Consider the following 22,413-nt stretch of genomic DNA (forward strand, 5'->3'; position numbering starts at 1 on the left):
AATCTTGAGAGAGAGAAAGCAAGCATGGCCAAAACTGAGGCATAGATGCAGAACTCCGAGGCTCAAGTGTCTGGATATTCCAGGGCCTGAGTGGGGACACTGCGATGGATTTGGAAAGGTACTTGCATAGGAGCTTTGTCCCCCCAGCAGCTAAGCGATGGTTCGTCTCCCCTCCCAGTCCAATGCATGTGGCCTACGGAATCCTCTGCTGCAGGGCGACAGCTTAGCCAAAGTAGGACAGGTAAAGCCCTGGGAGGAGCTGCATGGCCGCTGAAGGGCTGGAATGAGCCAGTGTCTTTTCAAGCACTCATCTCTACTACTAGCCATTCATATCTTCCACTGCTTGTTCATCTGGCACTGGCTGGACGATCCAGCCATTCCAGTGCCAATGGGACAAAATGACTAAGCGATCGAAGGCCTTCCTGTAAACCAAGAACATTGGTTGTAATTCTTTTAGCTGTGAAAAATGAGCTGAAAAACTGGTCCCTCATGCCCAGCTGCCATTAATATAATCCTGTTATCTCAAGATAGCAATTTCAGAGCTGAGGAAACGACGAGGCATTCTCTCTCTGAATCACCTAGCCTTTATTACTTTATTCCCTAATTTCCCCCAAAAAACCTTTGTTACCAGCATTTCATTGGACTATCTTTATTTTACAAAACTATACTAACAGTACAGCATGCCTCTTAATGGTTTCCCCTCCACTTTCATATCCCAAAACAGAATTTTTAATTGAAGGTGGGCTTCACTGAGGTTTGATCAGACACGCACTTCTGCCTTCAGAAAGATAGTGAAAAGACTGCTCCCATAAACTAGTTTTTTTTCTTATTATTACAGACAGAGCACCTGAAATAGGAACAACCCATACAGATTATGACAATGTTGGCCATGTTCCTACTAATGTGTGTACTTGGTGTTCAAAGACAACTGGAAAACCCAGCTGTCTTAAAGTACAAAAGTATTGTAGAACCACTGTTGGAAAAGGAGAATTAGTAGACGTGAAGTTACCAAGGAATAAACTGTAAAACATGCAGAGAAAAGACCATACAGCAGTTACCTCAATATCTTCCAAGGAGGGCTCAAATGGATTTCTAAAATGCCATCTCACTGCATTTACTGACAGAAGAGCAAGAAGGAACTCCAAAGAAACCCAAGCAGTTCTGAGTGATAGCTGGCAGTTGGGGTCCTGCTTTGAGTCACACAGCCAAGTTCCATGGATAATAGAGGTTTTAATTTTTAGTCACTGGTGGATAGATCTGACAAGAATTGCAAGGAGACACCCAAGAGAGAGAGAGAGGGAGGGAAGGAGGGAGGGAAAAGCAAGAGCTTGTGAGTACCACACCTTTAAAAGGAACCCATAAACAGATACACATATAGATTCTGAACTTGTTTCAGTACATACAACTGTGTCCTAGGGAAGGATGGAGTTTGGAGAATGAACTGAAGAGAAACAGTATGATGTGTTTGCCAGGGCAGTGAAATATCCAGAAAAAAATGCATTCTATTGATCTCCGTTTGAAGATGCTACTGACAGGGGAATAAACACAGGCAGCCAAGTGTGGGAGACAGAGCCCCTGTAAAGTCATTACCCAGAGGACAGTGGTCGAAGGAAGAGAGGCTGGTGGGCAGACAGAAGAAATCTGGATTCAGGAAGAGCCCACCGGAAGCAGGAGACAGGACAGGTAGATACACCACTACCACGAGAAAAGGAATATCACTAAGCTTGAACGGACTTATGCAGCCTGTGGGATTCGTATTAACTCCGCGAATACTCACCCATTATCCAGATCTCCAGGACTGCAAATTGGGTTGAGAAGGTCTTATTGTTGTAAGCATCACAGGTATAATTTCCAGTGTCATTTAAAGACAGGCTAAAGATCCGGAAGGTGTCTCCAGGTTGTACAGTCTTGTCTGAGTGCCAAGTGTATAGCGCAGGTGGGTTGGAGTAGGATTTGCACGAGAGTTTAAGACTGGAGCCCTCTTCATAATATTGGGTATTGGGGCTGATTACGGGAACATCAGGCCCATCTGGAGCAAATACAGGAGAGTCACAGGGGAAATCCAGTAAGCTCATTGAGGGTTTGGACGCCCTTTTAGATTCAATGCATCAAGATCTGGCTTGGCACACGCCTACCTATTTGCATACAGAGTGCGATTTTGTTCTCTAAAGCAAAATTGTGGGGAATACGTCTGTTCAGACCACATAGAACTGTTGGCTTGGGAGGTTTAAACTGATCACTCCCCATCCATTAGCCATTTCCCATAGTGCAAGTCTGCATTGCAAATGTAAGGCAGTTTTAATTTGTCTAGTTCTCAGGAACCCTGTTTTTTAAAGATGGGGACCCTAGGAAGGAATTCTGACACCACCTAAACATTCCAGTCCCTGGTTGAATCCACGAGCGGCCCCTGGATTCACAGGTCAAGATAACCAGAACGCCATTTTATGGACTCTCTTGCTATGAGAGCAAAGCATGCTAGACCGAAAGAGAAGAAGAAAAACTAGCTACCTCGAATGACGTGCCTTAGGGGAAAAAGTGACTCTTCTCTTCAGGACCAAGTGCACACTTTGCATGTTAAAAGAGAAGCATTGTTGGGTCCTGTTGATTTATTCCAAGGGTATTGATAGAGTTGACATGTTCAGATTTTTTAAAAATGACATAATGCAACAAAGGGGTTGTCATAGCTGTGGAAAAATGAGGTTGTAAGGACAGCCAAGATTGGGCATGATTTAAAGGTCTGAGTGTTAATTGTTCACATCAGGCAAACATCTTTGAGGGATTGGCTCTGCCTGCTTTGTGTATGTCAGTCCCATAGCTCCGTTAAAAGCCGGGCACAGGGGCTTCCCTTGAAAAGTTATATTCTTGCACTCTTCAGGGCCCGAGACAGTTTCCCACATTCCCAAATTCCTCTCTACTGTCCCTCAACTGTCAAGCCAGACTTACAGAAAACATCCAGCGAATGGTTGGTGCTTGCATTAGAGATGCTGTTGTTTCCATAGCAGGTGTAGACCCCCGAGTCACTCCGGTTTGTTGGGCTGAGCTGGAGGGTCCGGCCACTGCTGCTCAGAGTGATGTGCCCTCCAGCCTCCAGCCTCTGGTCCCCCTTTAACCAATGGTACGCAACACTGGTGCCCAAGGAGGTGCAGTTCAGCACCGTGATGTTCTTCTCAAACACATTTTCGGGTCCCTGGATGGTGATGCTACTGACTGGCTCTGCAGAGAGAGAAAACAGGATAGCAAGGGGAGGGATGGGCGTTATCTGAGGAGCGGGGTGTGTGAAATCAGTGTACCTCCTCACAGTAGCCCATCGTCCCCAACGTCAAGATCCAGTCTTCCGTGGCTACCTAAGCAGTCACTGGGCTGTGTGACCTGGCCATTGTGGAGAAGTGACGCTCCATTTGCTCACTGAGGAAACTAAATTATGTAGCAGTGAAGTCAGTGGATGGAAAGAGTAAGACGATGTGCACAGAAATGCTTCCATATCCTCACCAAGCGCCCTGTTGGACTGCCTGTGCTTGTCAATGTAGGAGGCATGTTCAACAGCAGGCAAATGCTGAACGGGAATTAGGTACAAAAGTGGACCATGGAGAAGTGTTGCTACAGGGAAGGAGAGTACACGGGATCGCTCCTCCGCGAATGAGTGAGTTGTAGTTTCTGGGCAAAGCAGTGGAGAAGTTTCAAGTCCCGTGTGGGGACAGGCATCATCATCCACAGAAGACCAAGAGGATGGAGATAAGGCCCACGGTAATTTCAGAAAGATGAGACAAACAGTCAGAAGGAAAGAATATACATGACCTGTGGCATCAAGTCAGTGCCTGCTGGTGGGATCTGACGTCTCAGGTCGGTGTTGGCCAACTTGTCAACACTCCAGAAGGAAAGGGCTTGAAGACAAGGCACACGGAAGAGGACAAATGCCAGGAAATTATATGGTGTTCCTGTTGGTTATTCAAGTTGGTCCGCTGACAGGTGAAAATGCATTGAGAGGCAAGTCCTGGGAAAGGCAGAAGGTCCAGAAGCTGTTGGAGAATGCAAGACGAAGAACTCAGTTGGACCTGACCATGGAAGCATCATGGCACATCAAGACCTGACTTGGAGTGGTCATTATCCAGAGCCTGATGGAGCAGCATGGAACTGAAAGGACATGAGGCATGACCCACTGAAGTGAGTCTGAAGAACGAATGACAAGTGTCATGAAGAATGAATGACAAATGGAAAACATGGATCTAAAATGGAAATCAACTGGAAAACGGGTATAGGAGTGGGGAGGCAGCAGAGGAGAACAGTCCAAGAAATGACAAATAGCAGAGTGGACACCAGGACACAACATCCGCCTAGTAAGAAAGTTCAGGCAGAAATGCAGGCATCGGACCACAATCACACCCACATGTTGGTCGGAAAATAGCCTTCCCAAGATATCAAGTTGCAGGACAGAATCTGAACAGCCAGCCGCTAATTTCATAGCATGTTTACAATAAACGGAATATCTACGTAGAGCATATTTCAACCACAGGTTGGCCAACATCTAACCTGGGCATCCTCTGAAGGGGAGATCAGGTCTCTACCCACCCCTGTGTGACACCCCCTCATGCACCTCTATGTCACCAACAGGTCCCCTCAGAGGCTCCTCTTCTCCAGGCTGCAGAGACCCAGCTCCCTCAGTCTCGCCTCATTCGGCTTCCCCTGCAGTCTGGCCACCACCCTTGTGGCTCGACGCTGCACTGACTCCAACCTGGCTAGTTCTGGCGCTCTGATAGATCCCCATTAGGATATCAAGAATACTTGCAGGTGGATTGGAGCGGGCAGAGCAAGGGAGGTCCCCATAGATATGCTCCTTGGGATCAATCATTGGCCCATCAGGCCCATCTGGAGCAAACACAGGAGAGCCTCTTGTTGGAAAGAATCAGGCTGCACCTGTAGTAGCTGGTGTTACTCAGCCACTACTACAGCGCAATGGACAGCTTGTAGCATTGCAGCATGAAGCCAAATTCTGGGAAGTGAATGCCTAGAGAATATTCCGAGCGTTTTGATGCAAAGACATAATCACTTATCTTCAGGATAATTGCTCTTTGAGTTTCTGGTTCCTCTTTGATACGCAGAGGGGAGGGTTTCAAGCTCAATTTAGGAGATCAGTTCCCGCTCTTGAGCCGTTCCTTTGGTATTCGTCTTCTGAGGACCAGAAAGCTCCTTAGGATGTCACCTTCTGTTCCGTCTTCACAAGATTCCAGCAGGCTCACTTATCAGTGGAAAGAGGTCATGAAACCAGATCATTATTTCTGATTTCTGCGCAGCAGCACTGGGTTTAACCTGACTGGTTGTGAAAGCAAGGGATATGGCTCACAGGGCTGGGGACCCAAAGGCAGACAGGGAAGCCACTCTGAATGCCTGGCTACTAGCCACTGGGCTTCCATGTGCCCCACGAAGGGGACTTCCTGGGTCCTCAAAGACATTGAGCGTGCAGCATCAGCTCCAAAAGCCTTTCAGCCTGCTGAGACGGGCAGGCAATAGGATGCCAATACTGATTAATAGTTAATATTAATACTATAGACCACATATGATCATTATATTAATTACATATTAATATATAATATTAATAATTGCTATTGATGCTAATAATGAGGTACCTTCTTGGCCAAACGTGTCATCCCCTTCCTACCTTTTTAGATTTTTTTTTCTTACATACAATGGTGATTGCTGAGAAATAGGTTTGTGGGGGCACTGGGACCAGGGGGTTCGCAGGCATCACCCCTGCCTTGTAATCAGTCTTCTGGGCACACCTCCCATGGCAGCCATTTTGTGGCTGCACCCAGGAGATTTTCTCAAATTGCCAAGGAGCAGTTTGCGTCAGGAGCAGAGCCTGGAAGCAAAAATTGTGTCAGGAGCAGAGGCTGGCAGCAAAAATAGCCGACACGCTAGTTCAGGACAGAGCACTCCCAGTCCAGAAGTCCAGCCCCACCGTATACATTTCCCAGCAAAGAGGAAGACTGTGACCCAGGCAGGGTCAGCTTTGATGAGGCTGAGCAGGGGTTCAAAGGCCATTTTTATCAGTTGGAGAGGTTTTATCAGCTGGAGAGGTTGGGCCAGCCGAGAACTGGCTCTGGGCTGGGTCTGACCGATGAGGTGCCACTTGGCTGCAGTTTCTGAGCTGCCTGCTGCTAGACCAACAGATGAAGCCCCGCCGGTGAGGTCCACTGGAGCCGGAGGAGCGGTGTCGTTCCCACAGCAGGAGCAGCATCGCCGCTGGTGCTCGCGTGGAGGACGTCTGCTCGTCCGCACTGAGAAAGAGACCATCTCCAGCTTCACTCAGTTGCTCTCCCTTAAAGCAGTAATAAGGCACACTGGTGCCTAAGGAAGTTCTGCCAAAGTCTTCTGGTCTTCTAGGGCATCTGGCCTCTGGCTCAGATCGCAAGGAGTGAGCAGGCAGACACATAGGGAAGAAGGCGCTCCTTCAGGGATCCAGGACCCAAGCCGCTTAGGGCCTTACAGGTCATTACCAGCACCTCAAATTGGGCTGGACTTCAATTGGCAGCCAGTGCGGACGATAGCGGACTAGCGTGATACGGGAGTATCTGCCAGTCCTCGTTAATAACCTGGCAGCTCTATTCACAGACCATCGCCATCTCCACGGAGTAACTTAACTTCCTGTCTAGTGGGTATAATCCTGTCTGCTCTCAGGCAATGTTTTGGATGAGCAGGTCAGGTTCCTGTTGCTTCCCATTCACAAGCCAAGTATATGTTGCACCAGGAAGTGAATTCGCCTTGCAGGAGAGGCTGATGTCACTGCGCTCCATTGTGAACCTTTCCAGGTGCCTGGATCAGAGGCCTTTCAGGGCCATCTAGCACATGAAGCTGACACACTGGGATTCACAGCGATGCTCAAGATGCCCCCTTGCCTTCAGAACATGAAAGATTCCTTCACCAGAACAAGACGGAGTCAGAAAGACAGAGGAGCTTTTAGAAAAAAGCTGCCTGTTTCAAAAAGGGTTGCAAGCCAAACAGAAGTTTGTAAGAAGAGAAGGTTGCATGGGCTTCTCCGTAACTCCCCCCCACCCCCCACAGTTTATCTGTGACTTTCTGAATAGGCGTCTTGGGACTTGGTAAATGTCACACTTGGCGGAAGAAAGGCCGAGTGCACATTCACAAATATTCAAATTTGTAACAAATCATCTCAGCTGCAGGTTGCTGGCTTGCTCCAGGTTGCCTTGCGGCATGTTCTCCTCCTCCATGGCAGCTCCTCTGTTTTGTATACAGCGCAAGATGCTGGCTCCTTTCAGACAGACAGCTTCTAGCACCGTGAGTCACAGGACACCACACAATGGCTCTGCCTTTCCTTCGGTGCATATTTTGTGCTACGGAACAACAATGGAAGCAGCACTGGGAAAACACGTGAGAGTTACAAAGGAAAGACTCTGTCTGGTCCCCGTGTGAAATCCTGCGGCATGAATAGAAGCTTCACGTGGAAGTACCGTCAGCGTGTTCCCGTCGGTCAATTTCTGGGCTGCTCCTGGAGGTCCAGCAATGCCCAGAACTACATTGCTTCCAAATCAGTTCGCTTCTACTAGCATTTCCCCCCTCTTTCCTCTTTTGTTCTCCCACTTCTTATGACCATGCACATGCTAATATGATTTAGCGGCTGCGGTTCCGTATTTTCTGTGTTCTCTTCCTGTGCTTCCTTCCAAACTGATTTATGATAATGGCTGGAGGGTGGCGGGTGGCTATAAACGGCAATCCAGTGCAGCAAAACAAAGTATTATCAAGGATCTGAGCAGTACTTTGCTGAATGAAACCGATTTGTGAGCAAATAATGAAGGACCTTGGCCATGGGAACAGTCACTGCTGGAAACTATAACACAATATTCCTTGCCGGCCATTTGCGTTCTGTTGCATCTGATTATAGAAAATCAATGTTCCCTTCCTGAGATGCAGAAGGACAGATTGTGGGGCGGGGGGGGGGGGGGCAGAGCCACCTTTGATACTAAAAGGCACATGGGAAGGATGGCATAGGGAAGTCTGCAGGCCCTTTTGAATGTGAGGCACAGAGAATCGAACTGAGATAACCGCGTTGATCAGAGAAATGGTACCAAGGTTTAAGACGGGCCATGAGTTTTGCCGCAGGTCAGATTCTCGATTCCTTGCAGGGCCTAGCCTAGAACCAGGAAATGAGCACGTTTGAACAAAGAGACCTGCTTAAAGGAAGACTTTCTCCTAGCCTTTGTGGGCACTGCTTCCATACACCGCTGTTGCTACAGCACCTGCCCGCTGAGAGAACCACACTGATCTTAGGTGATGCCAGCAAAGCCGATTGCTTTTCTACAGGGCAAAGTAAGGGTCATCTGCTACTACAGAATCTGCTCCTGCAAGTATTTCAGAAAATGGCACAGGACTTTCACTCATATGGGATGACTCAGGCTGCTCTTGGCCAAAGTTAATTTCCCCTTCTCATAACTGCAGTTCTGCAGAATTCTGCCATTAAGATCACATTCTCTAAAAGTGGCTCACAGGCGAGAAGATGAATAAAGCATCTAACTGCTAAAAGTGCGAGGGGGAAAGGACCGGGTGTTTTCCTGGCCAAATCCCTCTTTCCCTGCCTGGCAGAGGGAACCAGCTTTCATTCAAGCCTCTTGTATGGAGTGAAGAGAAAGCAGCTGCAGCCAGATAATTTAATCTTAAGGATCTGAGGTGGTGCTGTCTTTTCTTTCTAGATGATTTCCTCCATTTATGCAGGATTCCCTGCAACTGGCAGTCGGGTCTGGATGGCCTTGGCACTCATCCAGTGATGTTGTGCATCATTCTTAGGTTGGGGGCACAACAATCACAAACACAGATGCAGGTAGAGTTCATTTAAATGTTTCTGAAGGCAAAATTGCATCTCTGCACAAACATAAAAGCAATTGCGCCTTTAGTTACCATCTCTCTCTCTCTCTCTCTCTCTCTCTCTCTCTCTGTGTGTGTGTGTAGGGGAGAGTTGGTTCTAGATTCCATTGGGTTTACTCTGAGTAAGACTAACTAACTGTGTGTGTGGTGGGTTGCAGGAAAGCTGCTGAAGGCAGCAAGAGCTAACATACTTTCCCAGAAACCAATCAGGGGAACTTGCTTTGTAGAAATCAGATGCACACTGTATGTCATACTCAGTAAAACAAACATTTACTGTTTGGACAATAAGAAGCTGTAATGATCGCAAGGCTTTCTTGAGCCTACTTTTCCAGCTCTTGCATGTAAAATAATTATAATGATAGGCTGAAAAGTTCTTTTGATGCTCGACTTTGGCTGCCCCACTGACATGGAGGGGTTGTTTGCATACATTGAAATAACAATCTTCATAGGTTTTTAATACTATCATAGGAACCGCCAGATTTAAGGTTATTACTGGAGTGAAGAAGGAAGTGTACATGGACACAGCTACCTAAAACAGCCTTTAGGAGATTTTTTAGCTTTGCAAAATCTGCCCCTTGGAACTTCCTCCCTGTCAAATTCCAGCAAAACTGCATTTTAGCTTCTGTTGAGGACACATCTGTTTGTTTGGGTTCCAAGAAACATGGCCTCAGCAGTGTCTATACATATTATTATGCAATTGATCTATTTTTTCTTGTAATTTTAAGATGCATACCACTGTAAAGAAATACTGTGGATTTGCTCAACCCTCTCAAATCAGATTTCCTGCATCGCCTTCCCCTTCCTTCTCAGCCCAGCCTGGCCAACACCCAGAAGTTAGATCCCTCTCGTGCAGACGTCTACCAGAGCAGACCTTTAGCTTCTTCCAGTTGTTAAAGAACTGTCAAAACTCCAGTCTTTGCCGCTTGCTCGTTGCCCTTTCACCCAAGGGAAAAACAGCGGCTAGTGCCAGCAATCTCTCTCTGACGTCAGCAAAATAAAATGGTTGTCAAGTTAATGAGAAATAGACGACGGAGAAGAAAACATAACCATGCCAGGGATCATCTTGCTTTGACTTCTCGGTGCCACCCTGACACGAGGCCCAAGTTTTTTGTCTTTGCATTTTTATTTCCCACTGAGACTGCAGCAGCGAGAACTGGAGCGGCCAAACTCCAAACTGATCTTGTTCCCTGAGTTGCTTCAGAATCTCTTCCGGGGGGGGGGGGGGCGAGGGAGTGGGAAAATATCTCTAAACATGCTTGGAAAATATAGGATGTTTGGTCAATGTAACTCTCCATTAAACGGATATTTGCTCAGCTTGAAAATGGGCTTGTTAAAACAGAACCTCTAAGTCAGGGAGCTTGTCTTGTAAGAAGACTTCTTAAAGCCTCCAAGGATGATTTCTTCTCAGGCAAGAGAGCACAAAGAGGATTCTTCTAAGAGCTGCATGTGAGCATGGCCCATGAGAGCATGTTTCGATGATGGCAGACACCAGGAAAATCTCAAGGAATTTTCCCAGCTCTCATTTGCTTCCTTGATGCTTTTGGTAAAGACATTTATGGTGTCCATAACAGAACACCATAGCAGAACACCATAGCAGAACACCAAAGGCAGTGGAGCCTCCCTAGACCATGAAAAAAATATACCAAATCAGAATCTCTACTCCTGAGTGGTACCCAAGTGGTACTCCTGAGTGGTACCCAAGTGGTACTCCTGAGTGGTACCCAACATCTACCATCTAAGCAAGCCTTGTGGTAGGTTTGGTTCTGCCTCTTTTCCAGCGGATGGTGGAGAAGCAGCAGCATGAAGCTCAGGTGATGGCCCAGGACAGGATTCAAAGGGGCCACTGAAAAACAAGGAGGGGGGTCCCAGCTCTCTGGAGTAATCTGGGGTAGTTACAGTACCACCAAAGGGGGATCCCTGCAACAGTCCTGAGGGAAGGCATGGTGGGTAGGGCAGGAGCACTCCTGCGATGGAACAAAGATGCCATGCAAAATTGTTGAAGGTCTCGGTGGCCTGGATCAACCCCAGGCATGCTATTTTCCTGCCATCAGCTTAGCACTGGGGCACCTTCTCAAGGAAGGAACTGTACAGTTTCCCAGCATCATCATCATCATCATCATCATCATCATCATCATCATCAAAGTCCTAATTTTAAGGCACCTAAAAATCTACTAGTTGTGATTTTTGAAAAGCCATTTAGGAACAGATTTATAAAACACTGTAGCTTGAGATTTTAATAAAACTGATGTCACACATCAAAGACCCGCTGATCTGCATCCTGGATACTGATGCAAGAAAAGGATGCAACAATTAGAGCAGACCAGCCTGTCAAGGGATGCCAATTTTTATTTCATTGAACAGACTTGTATTTGCGCTGCTCCAGTGCAAACCACAATTTAGATGTTCGACTTCAGAGGCTGCACGGAGAAACCTCTGTGGGGAGCACAGCAAACTGTGGCATGCCTGTGAAAGGGAAAAGCCCAACAAGAGACCAGTCACCTTCCAACTAAACAAAGCGCCTTCTCTCCAACTTAACCACAGGAGAGAAAGAGAAGGCAAAGGAAATGACCGAGAGCAGCAGAGCTGGAACTCCTGAACTTCACTCCTGGACCACTGGAATGAGCTCCTGAGGCTAAAGAAATGACATTTTATATCAGCCAAGACAGGGGGCATCGCTTGGCTTTCTGGCTGCATAAATAAAGAAAACCCCTAAAGCCAACACAGAGAAGAACCAGCAAGCAAAGGAGCCCTTTCCACAACCTGAAGCCCCTGGCAAGGGGTGCGGGTGGGGCAGTCTATCCCAGGGTACAGAAGCAGGGAAGAATCTGGACAGGCTGAAGTGATGGTGGTGAGAACCAGTTACTCCCACAGAACATAACAAGAGTTATGCTGTCACTCCTTCTGCTGGAGGTTGGATTGGACCCTTCACAGCGATAGTCCCCCGCATCACTGCCGTTGATGGCTTGGATTTCAAGAGTCTGATGACTGTCGGACAGCTGAATCCAAGAGCTACTTGGGAGAGGCTCTCCAATCCAGAACCAGCAGACAGTTGTGTGTTTGAAGGTGGCGTTGCGAGTCAGCTGGATGGAGTCAATGAGGAAAGGGCTCGGGCAGAACCTCTATCGGTGGGAAGACACCATGGCAAGTGCGGGAACATGGGAAGGGAAAAGAAATGGGTCCTGTAGTCTCGTCCTGTAACCATCACACCCTCTTCAGAGGGAGACTTAAGTTTTGCCATGAGGCAAAGCATCAATTTGGATGGCCTTCACACACCCAGAGGTAGCAGAACATTTTGAAGCCAGAGGAAGAAAATCCAGAGGGCAGCACAAATGCTGGTTAAGCTGTAACGATGAAGCTGAATTGTTGGCTAACCAAAGGCTGCCTTTTAATGGCAGCCCAAATCCAGGTGCCTGGAGTGGGCCTGGCACACCCTGCCTAAGGCGAGGTTCACTCTGCTTAAACAAAAGAAAGGAAAGGGGGAGCATCAAAGCTGTAGAATATAAAGGGAGGGAGGCAGAGAGAGGAATGAGGTCCGATGGAAATCCTCCTCAGTGGCAGTGAAAGAATAACAAACCACAATTCCAATGAAACAAGATGAACGAACATCCTGGCACCCGTGGCTAAAGGTTAGAGATGATGAAACCTGTGGTCCAAAACACCTGGACTGGTACTAGTGGGTTCCGAAAGGCCAGTATAAAATTATTCATTGCCTGAGTTTACATGTAAGAGACATAATTGGAAGACACAATTGAAAACAATTCTGATTATAGTAGGTTGTTGTTTTAAATTCTGCTATAGTTTTAGGTCTATTTCATTAAGGCGAGGTTTGCCTCTTGTCTAACCAGGGAAGAGAAAGGGGCTTTCCCAGGTATTCGATGACATATGATGGACTTTAACACATCAGTCAAACTGTGTATGTGTGTTGGTGCTGTTTACTTGTTTATGTGTTGGCTGTATTTCAGTGGATAGTTGTAACTGTTTTGTAATGATTTTGTGTGTTTAACTTCCACCTTTTTACAATTAAAAAACCTGGTCTTTTTCTTAGAAAGGTATCTACAAAATAGCAATATCCAATAATAATATGCTCCGTTTTCTATGGTGCATTATACTGGATTAATCTAATAGTACAATCCTCTGAATCTCTACCAAAGCGAAAGTTCTATGACAGTCAGTGGGGTTTACTCCCAGGAAAGTGTTATAAAATTGCAGCTTAAATTTTAAAGCTAATTCTGATCATGTATTTTTACAACCTGCTGTGAGCTTTACACATCATTTGCACCATACATAATTTTACAGTATGTCATTTGGATTAATGCTTGTTATCATTTCACTGGCACTGAAGGTTTCCACCAACATATATCAGACAATTGACATTTTTATTAAAGTTTGCTATATTAAAGTTTCAGCACCATTTTGAAGTTGCTTCTTGTTGTTGTTCTATTGCCCTGTTCACATCAACGGCACCCTGTGACCATCCTGTTGTCTGTCTAAAATTTTATTTATTTATTTATTTATTTATTTAAAATATTTATATGCCTTCCTGTTTGCAAAAAAGCCTCAGGATGGCTTACAATGTAAAATATAAATAATATAAATAAAATTCCCGACCCACACTGGCTGCAATTAAAAACATAGAAAAGACAATATTAAACTTATTAAAATACTGCTGGAATAAAAAGGTCTTAACCTGGCGCCGAAAAACAAATAACGACAGCGCCAGGCGGACCTCTCTGGGGAGCGCATTCCATAGATGGAGAAACAAGAAGAAATAAAAATTGGAGAAACAAGAACATCAACTTCCTTCCCTATCAGGAAAAAGAGGATATTTTCCCAACTTTTGATGAAAACGTGTAAGAAAAACCATTTCACACAGAGCAGATGAGTAAGACAGACATGTACCAGCAAGCACAGAACCACCAAAATACCTCCATGGAATCTGCCCAGGGAAATTCTGCTCTCAGGAAAAGGTTGGGCTGATTTATCATGCATATTCTTCATTTAATGACTTAGGGGCACCATTTTGCCTGTGTGAATGGGCAGTCGCAGGCAGAACTGCTGTATCAACTCCCATTACCTTAAAGTGTCAGACCAAACAGAGAGAATTCCCACCTACAGCCACAAGCCATCAATCAATAATCCAACAATGAGAAAACAAGTTAATGACCAGGGATTTGATCTGATTATGAGACCTTAAAGTGGATCACACATGCACAATTTTCTAGAGTTTCTGAAAGCTCCTATTTGCATTAAGATGCCACTAATCCACATGTTACTATTTACCAAACAAAAACTCACTGAGAAACATGCAGATTTGTAGAATTCCACTCATGGAAATCCAAGTTATAACATACTTGCACCCACAGCAAAATTTGTAACACCTATATTGTAATCATAAAGGTACACTGCAGGACCAAGAATAAATTGGGCACACACGCTGTACTAGTACACAGAGGCTAGAATCCAGATCTCTGGGTCTCTGCAGCATTGCAGGAACCCACTTCCAAATTCAGCAGGACACCCACTGCTAATTCAATTAAGCAAAACTGCATTACATCCTTCCTGGGGTGGGAATATGCCACCTTTTACAGCCTGGGCCAGCTCCAAACATTGCTGGTGCCAAAGATGGAAACTCCCAGAAGCAGTATGATATTAAGAGAAGGCAGAGTCCACAAAATCGCCATCCCACACCCTTCTGATTAGATAAACTTCCCTTGTTTATTTATGGGAAAAGATAGTTGAATTATACATTGCACAATGGATAATTGATGGAGCATAGTCTCACAGGGTGTGGCAACAGCTGGTAGCCGAGATGGCTTTAAAAGAGGACGCATTCATGTGAGGGGGAGAGGCCTGCCAACAGCTGCTGCCCCAACAACTAAACAGAACCTCCATGTTCAGTGGCAGCCATGTACTGAACACTGGTTTCTGCGGAGCAAGAGCAGGAAACTTGAAGGCTTTCTGGACATTTCTAGTTGACCACTGTGGGAGGCAGGTTGTTGGATCGTAAGCCTTCCCCAACCTGGTACCCTCCAGAAGTTTTGGACTTCCACTCCCATCAGCGCCCATCGGTGATCAGGAATCCCACAAGCTGTGATCCAAAACATCTGGAGGACAGCAGACTGCTAGAACCAGGGCTCTGAACCAGGGGCAGTTTTAAGTCCTGCAGGGTAATTTCCTTGCGGACTGCACCGCATGGGACTGATCGGCCACTCTGAAAGATGCCTAAGCATCAACGGCTGAGAGAGCATCTTCACACGGCTTTGGAGTGGAGCAAACTCTGCTTCTACCTATGTTAGGGGTGTTTCTGATTATGGCCTGGTACCGTTACCACTTCCTGTTCACTTTAAAACATTCTGCACCAAGAGCTGGATGCACACAGAGCAATCCAGCTGCCATTTTGGCGTGCCATCTACCACAGCTTACAAGAACTCCACCCCATTCTCAGCAAGACACCTTGGCTAGGTCATCTGGTCAGGACGTGTCCATTTCCAGGGAGTGCAAAGTAAGTTATTCAGGTAACCCATGAGGCTTTGGGTATGAATGCGAGCTGTCCCTTAATTGGCTCCCCCAAAGTTTTCTGAAAATTTGGGCAAGAGGTTAATCGACCAGAACATCTTCTGGTTGTACAGTCAAAGCTCCACAAAGCTCCAGAAAGAAACATCACACAGAATGACAGAAAGGAATGCTCTCTGAGTGAAGCAGGATGGTATGTCCTGCAAATAGGAAAAGAAATTTTCTGCTCAGAAGGATGAATCAGGTGGCTGATCACCAACGAAACAATAAAGGAACCTGGGTCAACATTCCAAACCAGGGGAGAGAGAAAAGGTGGTCCAATTTGCACACTGTAGACAGCTGATAACGAGTTAAAAAGGATCATGTACTGAAGGGAGTTTAATTTGCAACCAATCCACCTTTCCTGGCCTGCCACAGCTTTGTAGGACTGCATAATTGTGGCAGGACATGCCGCACGGTATGAATCGGACCCGCCGGTTTGCCATGTATAAAGGGCTGCAGCGACTCCTGAGTGCATCAACACTTTGGATGCCTCCTGCTTCCATTCACTCTGTGCCCCAACCCCTTCCCAGTGCACAGATGCCCAGACTCTTTGATGGCCCTCCATCTATCAGGGGCAGAGACACAACCCTGTGCAAGCTCAGCCTGCCGTGAAGACATCCCAGGACAAGCTTCATCAGGCTAATGAGACAAGCCAGCTCAACTGGTCAGAAATGGGAAACTCAGGAATGAGCGGCCCCATCTCTCTCCCACTCCCTTTTGCATGAGACCGGAAGCATGGAAAACAGTTTCTTTCATTTAGAACCATAAATGCCTCATAATGATAATATATTTTGCATATCCGTTTCCTTAAAGCAAAGATGCATTTTAGACAGCCTCAGACATGGATTTCATTCTCTATTTGGCTGAATCAGCTTCTTTTCGATAATAAGTCTAGGAGGCCAGGGCCCCTTCAGCAAGTGGGCCCCAAAGACACTGAGAAATGATGCCTCAGAAGACAAAACTCCACCTCCTTTGAAGGATATAAATTATCCTGAGACCTGTTCCCTTCTTCCTCATGCAGCTTTGGTTGGTTGTTCACCTGCTATGCCTGACTGTGCTTTTTAGCTGACAGTGGTAAAGTATGTACTCTGAAACACAGACCATGACACAGAGTGTACCTGTGATCCTGCGGATGAGGAAGTTGGCTCGGTGGTTTAAGGAAGGGAAGATTTAAAAAAAATCATCTGGTTTGCATTAATTTCTACATGAATCAAAACACTCATCCTTTCCTATTCCCCCCTTTCAATTCGTCTATACAGTTTCCTGTATAGGTATCTGTACAAAAATGCATAGAATGGTGAAACTAACTTACAAAAACACATTATGTTAGGAAAAATGGCTTGAAAAAAGGGTATATTAAGAAATGTGTGTACAAACATCCACAGATTGGAAGAAATGTATGCAAGCATTGGTAAACATTTTCATGCAGAATTCTTTAAAAAATGGAAATTGATGCAAATCTGTAACGAAAGAAATTTAAGCTTGGGAGAATGAAAAACTGAATGAACCCCAGCTTGATAAATTCTTTGATCTTTAGTCAGAACAGAGGGGATTCTAGGATGAACTCTGGGTGGGACACAGGAGTCAGAACGGCTGAGAACAAGTGAATCCTACCTGAGACCTCTATGGTCACGTGGCCAACTGCAGTCACACCTCCTTCTTTTGACATAGTATAGTTTCCAGAGTCATTTAATGTTAAATTACGGATGTGAAGGGAGCAGTCTGCGCCCACCGTCTCTCGCCCAGTATAGGAAGGTCCATTAACTTGCCCTTGAGCAACTGGAGGTAAGTAATAGACAAGGATCCGCTTTGTCACATCAGTTACTGTCCCTCGGAACCAGCTGCAGCTGACAACCTTTTCCAAGGTTCCTCCTGCTTTTAGGGTCATATTCTGTCCTGTTCTTGGATATTGGGGTGTCCATGTGATGGGTATTACTTCCTGGGCTTGAGTCAGCGGGAGGCAGGAACTGAGGATGGCGGCTGCAATGTGGAAAAGAAGAATGAAACATTCACTTCCAGCAAAGTCCCCTCTGGGCAGCAAGAACTGGGCTTTCCCCATTACAGATTACTCTCTTAATGAGCTTGTCAGACGCTCCAACCAAAACTATCCCTCATTTATACAGGTGTCTCATTCTTCCAAAAAGTATGTACACAATACCGTGACACTGAACATAATCAGTTGTGATTATGAAGACATGATAAATCAGAACATATCTTTATACATACCCCACCCTTCCTCACAAGGAGCCCAGAGTGGCTAAATAATTGCATAAAATGGAATACAAATAAATCCATTTCATTGCAAAAGGATAAAACCCCCCTGACATCTTGAGAAACACAGCTCAATTTGGCCTCCAGGAGAGGTGCTACACCAGGCAGAACTGTGTAGTCATTGTTTATTTAAGCCATTCTTTTTAGATGTTTATGTTTATTTTACTTTTATCATTTACTTTATTTCTTTTCTTGTTAGTTGGCTCAAGTGTGGGACTGCGGAAATGCATTGTTATTGTAATACAAGGTGACTGTTTTGCTATTTTATTGTATTTTTAATCTAGCCTTATTTTTAATCTTGTATTCTGAGAATCAAATTAGCTATGGAGGACAGTATTTAAAAGCCTGCATACAGAAAAATGATTCTATGATCCTATGAAATCAGCACAATGAGATAATATAGAAAGTTGATTTGTACCTACACATGTACACACACACACACACAATTACTATGCTGTTTGAAATCCTGACACACAGAGATGAACTGGAGAGGAGACAAGCCCGGAATCTTTTCTCAGATTCCTGCTTGGTGAGCAGAAATTTTTTTGTACAGAGAGCAGAATTCAGTTGTTTCTCTACATACCTTCTGAACTGGAATCTTCAAAAAAGCCCAGCCTGACCTTATCTATTTGCAAAACTGAAGCCAAAAGCATGCCTGCAGAGGAAGGAGTTCCCTGGGCCTTCTAGAATTGGCTCTTCCCTTTGCAACTCAACCAGGAGGAAGAAACCTTGCTATTCAACATCCACATGAAACCGCTGGGAGAGGCCATCAGGAGGTTTGGGCTGCGGAATCATCAGTACACTGATGATACCCAGCTCTACTTCTCTTTTTCAACTGATCCAGGTGAGGCAGTGGTTGTACTGAACCAGTGCCTGGCTGAGGTAATGAGCTGGATGAGGGCCAATAAACTGAAGCTCAATCCAGACAAGATGGAGGTCCTGTTGGTGGGTGGTTCGAGCTCCTGAGTAGGTGACTTGGACCTTGCCCTGAATGGGGTTGCACTCCCTCTGAAGGACAGGGTCCGCAGCTTGGGAGTGCTCCTCGACCCAGAGCTGTTCCTGGAAGCTCAGGTGACAGTGGTGGCGAGGAGCGCTTTCCTTCAGCTTCGGTTAATCCATCAGCTGCATCCCTACCTGGAGGACGATTGCCTAGCGACAGTGACGCATGCATTGGTTACTTCCCGGTTGGATTTCTGTAACGCGCTCTACGTGGGGCTGCCCTTGAAGACAGTCCGGATACTTCAGATGGTGCAAAATAGAGCAGCCAGGTTGCTGACGGGGACTGGGCGTTACTCTCACATAACCCCAGTCCTCTACCAGCTTCACTGGCTCCCCATTGAAGTCCGGGCTCAAATCAAGGTGCTGCTTATTACCTATAAAGCCCTTAACGGCTTGGGACCTGGATACCTAAAGGAATGCCTTCTTCTGTATTTACCCTCCTGCCCCCTGAGATTGGCAGCAGAGGCCCTCCTCCGGGAGCCCTCCGGGAGAGACATCAGGAGGCAAAGTACCCGGAGGAGGGCTTTCTCTGCGGTGGCACCCCACCTGTGGAATGCGCTCCCCAAAGAGGTCCGCCTGGAGCTGTCGTTATTTGTTTTTTGGCGCCAGGCGAAGACCTTTTTATTCCAACAATATTTTAATAACTTTTAATATCAGTTTATAGGTTTTAATATGCAGCCAGGGTGAATCTGGATTTTATCTGTATTATGTTTTATTTATGTAAGTCGTCCTGAGGCTCTGCGATGGGATGGCATACAAGTGCTATAAACAAACAAACAAACCAACCAACCAAAGCAGGAAATTTCCTCATTCAGAAGAGGAACCTTCAAGGGCAGCTATACACAACCGGGGGCCTCCAGATGTGCTATCCCACAACTGGCGTCATGCCTAGTCAGTAGGGCCGACAACCGTGTGGGTTGCCGGTGAGAGGAGCTGTAGGCCAGCACTTCCGGAGGGCAACCACTTGAGCAAGGTGGCCCAGGTGCTGCAGAAGACCCTGTCTCAAGAGCTTTTCAAGACGAAGCAGCCATTCTGAGCCAGCGTCTCTCAGCTTCCGAGCACGCCCTCCCGCAGACCAAGAGGGTCTGTTCTCACGAGCACCCCAACAGTGCTTCCACTGTGGTCCCCCAAACACCAGCCCACCAATCATTGCACCAAAGAGCTCATCCAGTTCTTTCAGCGCCTGGCCTGAGGTCAGTGCAAAAGCCCAGCTGTGGCGACAGGTCGGAAGAACCAGGCCCTAAAGCTTCCTGCTCAGGTGCTTTAGCATTCATGTGGAAGTACAGGAAGAAAGAGGCTCGGCATAACTCATCTTCCTTGCCCATGTCTAGAAGGTGCAGCATAAAAGGAGCATATTTAAACATACTTCATTTGCATAACCGATACAAGCCACAGCACCCAGCTTTTGTCAGCACAGAACTCCGGTTAATCCGGTGCACTGTATTAATTGTTCCAGGGCAAGGAACAGGCAGCACTGCCAGTTGTCACCCTGTAAATATTATTCACCCATTGTCAAATGTCATTGATGAAAACCTCAAGAACAAAGACAGCAAACTTTACAATGGGGATCCAGATGAGAGATGCCGGGGGAGAACAGGGATCGGATCAGCTCATGTTGTGCTCTTTTTCCAGGTGGGGCTAATGGGAGTAATTTATGGTCGGTGAGAATTACTGGTACTCCTTTCCCCAGCACTACTGTCCTGGCTAAACTAACTGAGCGCTAATATGAAGCGCTCCAAACTTTCTGAAGAAGGGTGTGTCCATGATTCAATGACTGTATCACCACTTTCCACATCATGTTTGTTTAGGCAGTCAAAATTCTTTTGCTTTTTGCAGACGCAGCTTCCACTCAGTTCCATGGAACTACATTCTGCTCTCTCAGATAACTTGGTAGGTTTGTTTTTTTTAAAAAAAAAAATGTGCTGGGGATTCCCAGAAAAGGAGTGAATCCTTTAGAAGCGTGCACAACACAAGCATCGTAGTTACTCTTTCCTGCGGGGAATTCCTGCTCCCTATCACTCACAGTGGATGATGGTCTTCGCTCTCCCCCCAGTTTATCTTTATCACTCTTTCCAGCATGAAAATCACAAACAGGATAGCCAGTGTGGTGTAGTGGTTAAGAGTGCGGGGTGGGGACTCAGGCGATCCAGATTCGAGTTCCCACCCGGCCATGGAGCCAACTGGGTGACTTTGGGCCAGTCACAGACTCTTGGCCCAGCCTACCTCACAGGGTTGTTGCTGTGGGGGTGAAAATGAGAACAGGAGGAGGTTGAAAGAGTTCTTTATAAGAAAAGAGGTGGGATATAAATCTAATAAATAAATAATTTATCTATTTACTAAAAGCTTTTGTATGCCATCCTATTCTACAAGATCTCAGGACGGCTTACAATATTTAAAAGGACAATTAAAACAACAATTTCAATAATAAAACAGAACAAAACAATAAACCAAACTGAGCAACTAAACTTTTTGGCACCAGGCCGAAACCCTTTTATTTAAGGTTTCGGCCTGGTGCCAAAGAGTATAAACTTAGGATTCCTGTGCAGCAGAATTCCGTGGCGAGAGACCAGGGGCATCCGAGGTCACGGGGCACCGGCCAGCCAACTGCATGCGCACCTTTGGCTTAGAGGAAGTGAGCCTGGGCATTCCACAGGCTACTTCTGCCCAACGGGGAAAGCTTCGTCTCATGTCAATATCTGCATGATGAGGGTTCCCTCCAGCCTATACAAAATCAACCTGTTAACCTGTTTCTGTCTCACCGGCCTCTTTGCTCCCTATTAATCTAGTCCGCCAGCTCTGGCCTGATCCTGATTCCATCTACTATGGAAAGAGGCTTGTCCTACAGCCGAAAGAAAAAGGACTCTTTGGCAGGGCACGTGCTCCCAGTATTAGAATATTTAGATACTGGCCCAAGCAAGCCAGTACAAATCCCCTCTTCCCCCAACACCAAGGTTCATAATGTCCCAGCTGGCCAAAGGCAGAAACCTGTGCAACTTATTCTCCATCCAGGCAAAAATAACAGATCAATTGCTTTTTAATTAAAACCACCCCCACCATTCCCAGTTCCATGATGGAGAGGCGGCTGCCTGTGCGAAGCTCTTGCAGTCACGCTGCCGAAAGGCAGGGCAGACTGCCCTTAAACTCACCTGAGGACAGGTGAACGGAATGATCTGTTCTGTAGCAAGTTTGAAAAGGTCCGTGCCTACACCCCCTTCGGCCACCCCTGGAATCAGGGCCGCTTGTTCTTGTATATCCCAGTAACGTGAGAAAGAAGCTCCGCGGGGGGCGGGGGGGGTAGGGGACAGAGAAAAGGAGACGGGGGGCTTCCGAAGGGCCCCCCGGGTGGAACCCTCGCCAAAGCCGCTCCGGGGCAGCCCCCGGGTGATTCCTTTCCTTCGCCCTCGCCTTTGCGCACAGGCGCCTTCCGGCCAACGGCACAGAAACGCACCGGCCCGTTCCCGCTCACCTGCGAGGAGCGTCGCCGGCCAGGAGCCCCCGCAGCCCGGCTGGCGACAAGGCGGCGGCCGCCGCCCCGCCCGGGTCTCTCCCATCGTGGCGCCTGCGGGCGTCTCGCTCGCTCTCTCGCTCGCTCGCTCGCTCGCCCGCCTGCCTCGCAGTCCGCCCGGCCGCGCTCGGCGCCTGCAGCTGCCTCCGCCGCGGCCCCGGCCCCGGCCCCTGCCCTCGCCCTCGCCGGCGCCGCCCTCCGGTGGGCCGGCC

The 22,413-nt window shown here is 46.9% G+C and overlaps 1 protein-coding gene across 5 annotated transcripts in view; it reads right to left on the reverse strand.

The window, feature by feature from the left end:
- Positions 1 to 22,413, reverse strand: part of LOC123025758 (carcinoembryonic antigen-related cell adhesion molecule 5-like) — a 38,329-nt gene that overhangs the window by 15,482 nt on the left and 434 nt on the right. The window contains exons 1-4 of one of the 5 annotated variants that reach the window (XM_044434740.1): positions 22,163 to 22,324; positions 17,041 to 17,406; positions 2,944 to 3,213; positions 1,778 to 2,029 (exon numbers count right to left, since the gene is read on the reverse strand). In XM_044434740.1, the coding sequence (XP_044290675.1) occupies positions 1,778 to 2,029; positions 2,944 to 3,213; positions 17,041 to 17,406; positions 22,163 to 22,247 (973 nt within the window). In that variant the 5' untranslated portion in view covers positions 22,248 to 22,324. Of the gene's footprint in view, positions 1 to 1,777; positions 2,030 to 2,943; positions 3,214 to 17,040; positions 17,407 to 21,842; positions 21,864 to 22,162; positions 22,325 to 22,413 lie in introns of those variants that run through there. The other 4 variants (XM_044434736.1, XM_044434738.1, XM_044434739.1 and 1 more) reach the window with 4 other exon arrangements.

This window comes from Varanus komodoensis, unplaced genomic scaffold (genome assembly GCF_004798865.1).
Source record: "Varanus komodoensis strain SLA01 unplaced genomic scaffold, ASM479886v1 scaffold29_1, whole genome shotgun sequence".
In the NCBI taxonomy this organism is placed as follows: Eukaryota; Metazoa; Chordata; class Lepidosauria; order Squamata; family Varanidae; genus Varanus; species Varanus komodoensis.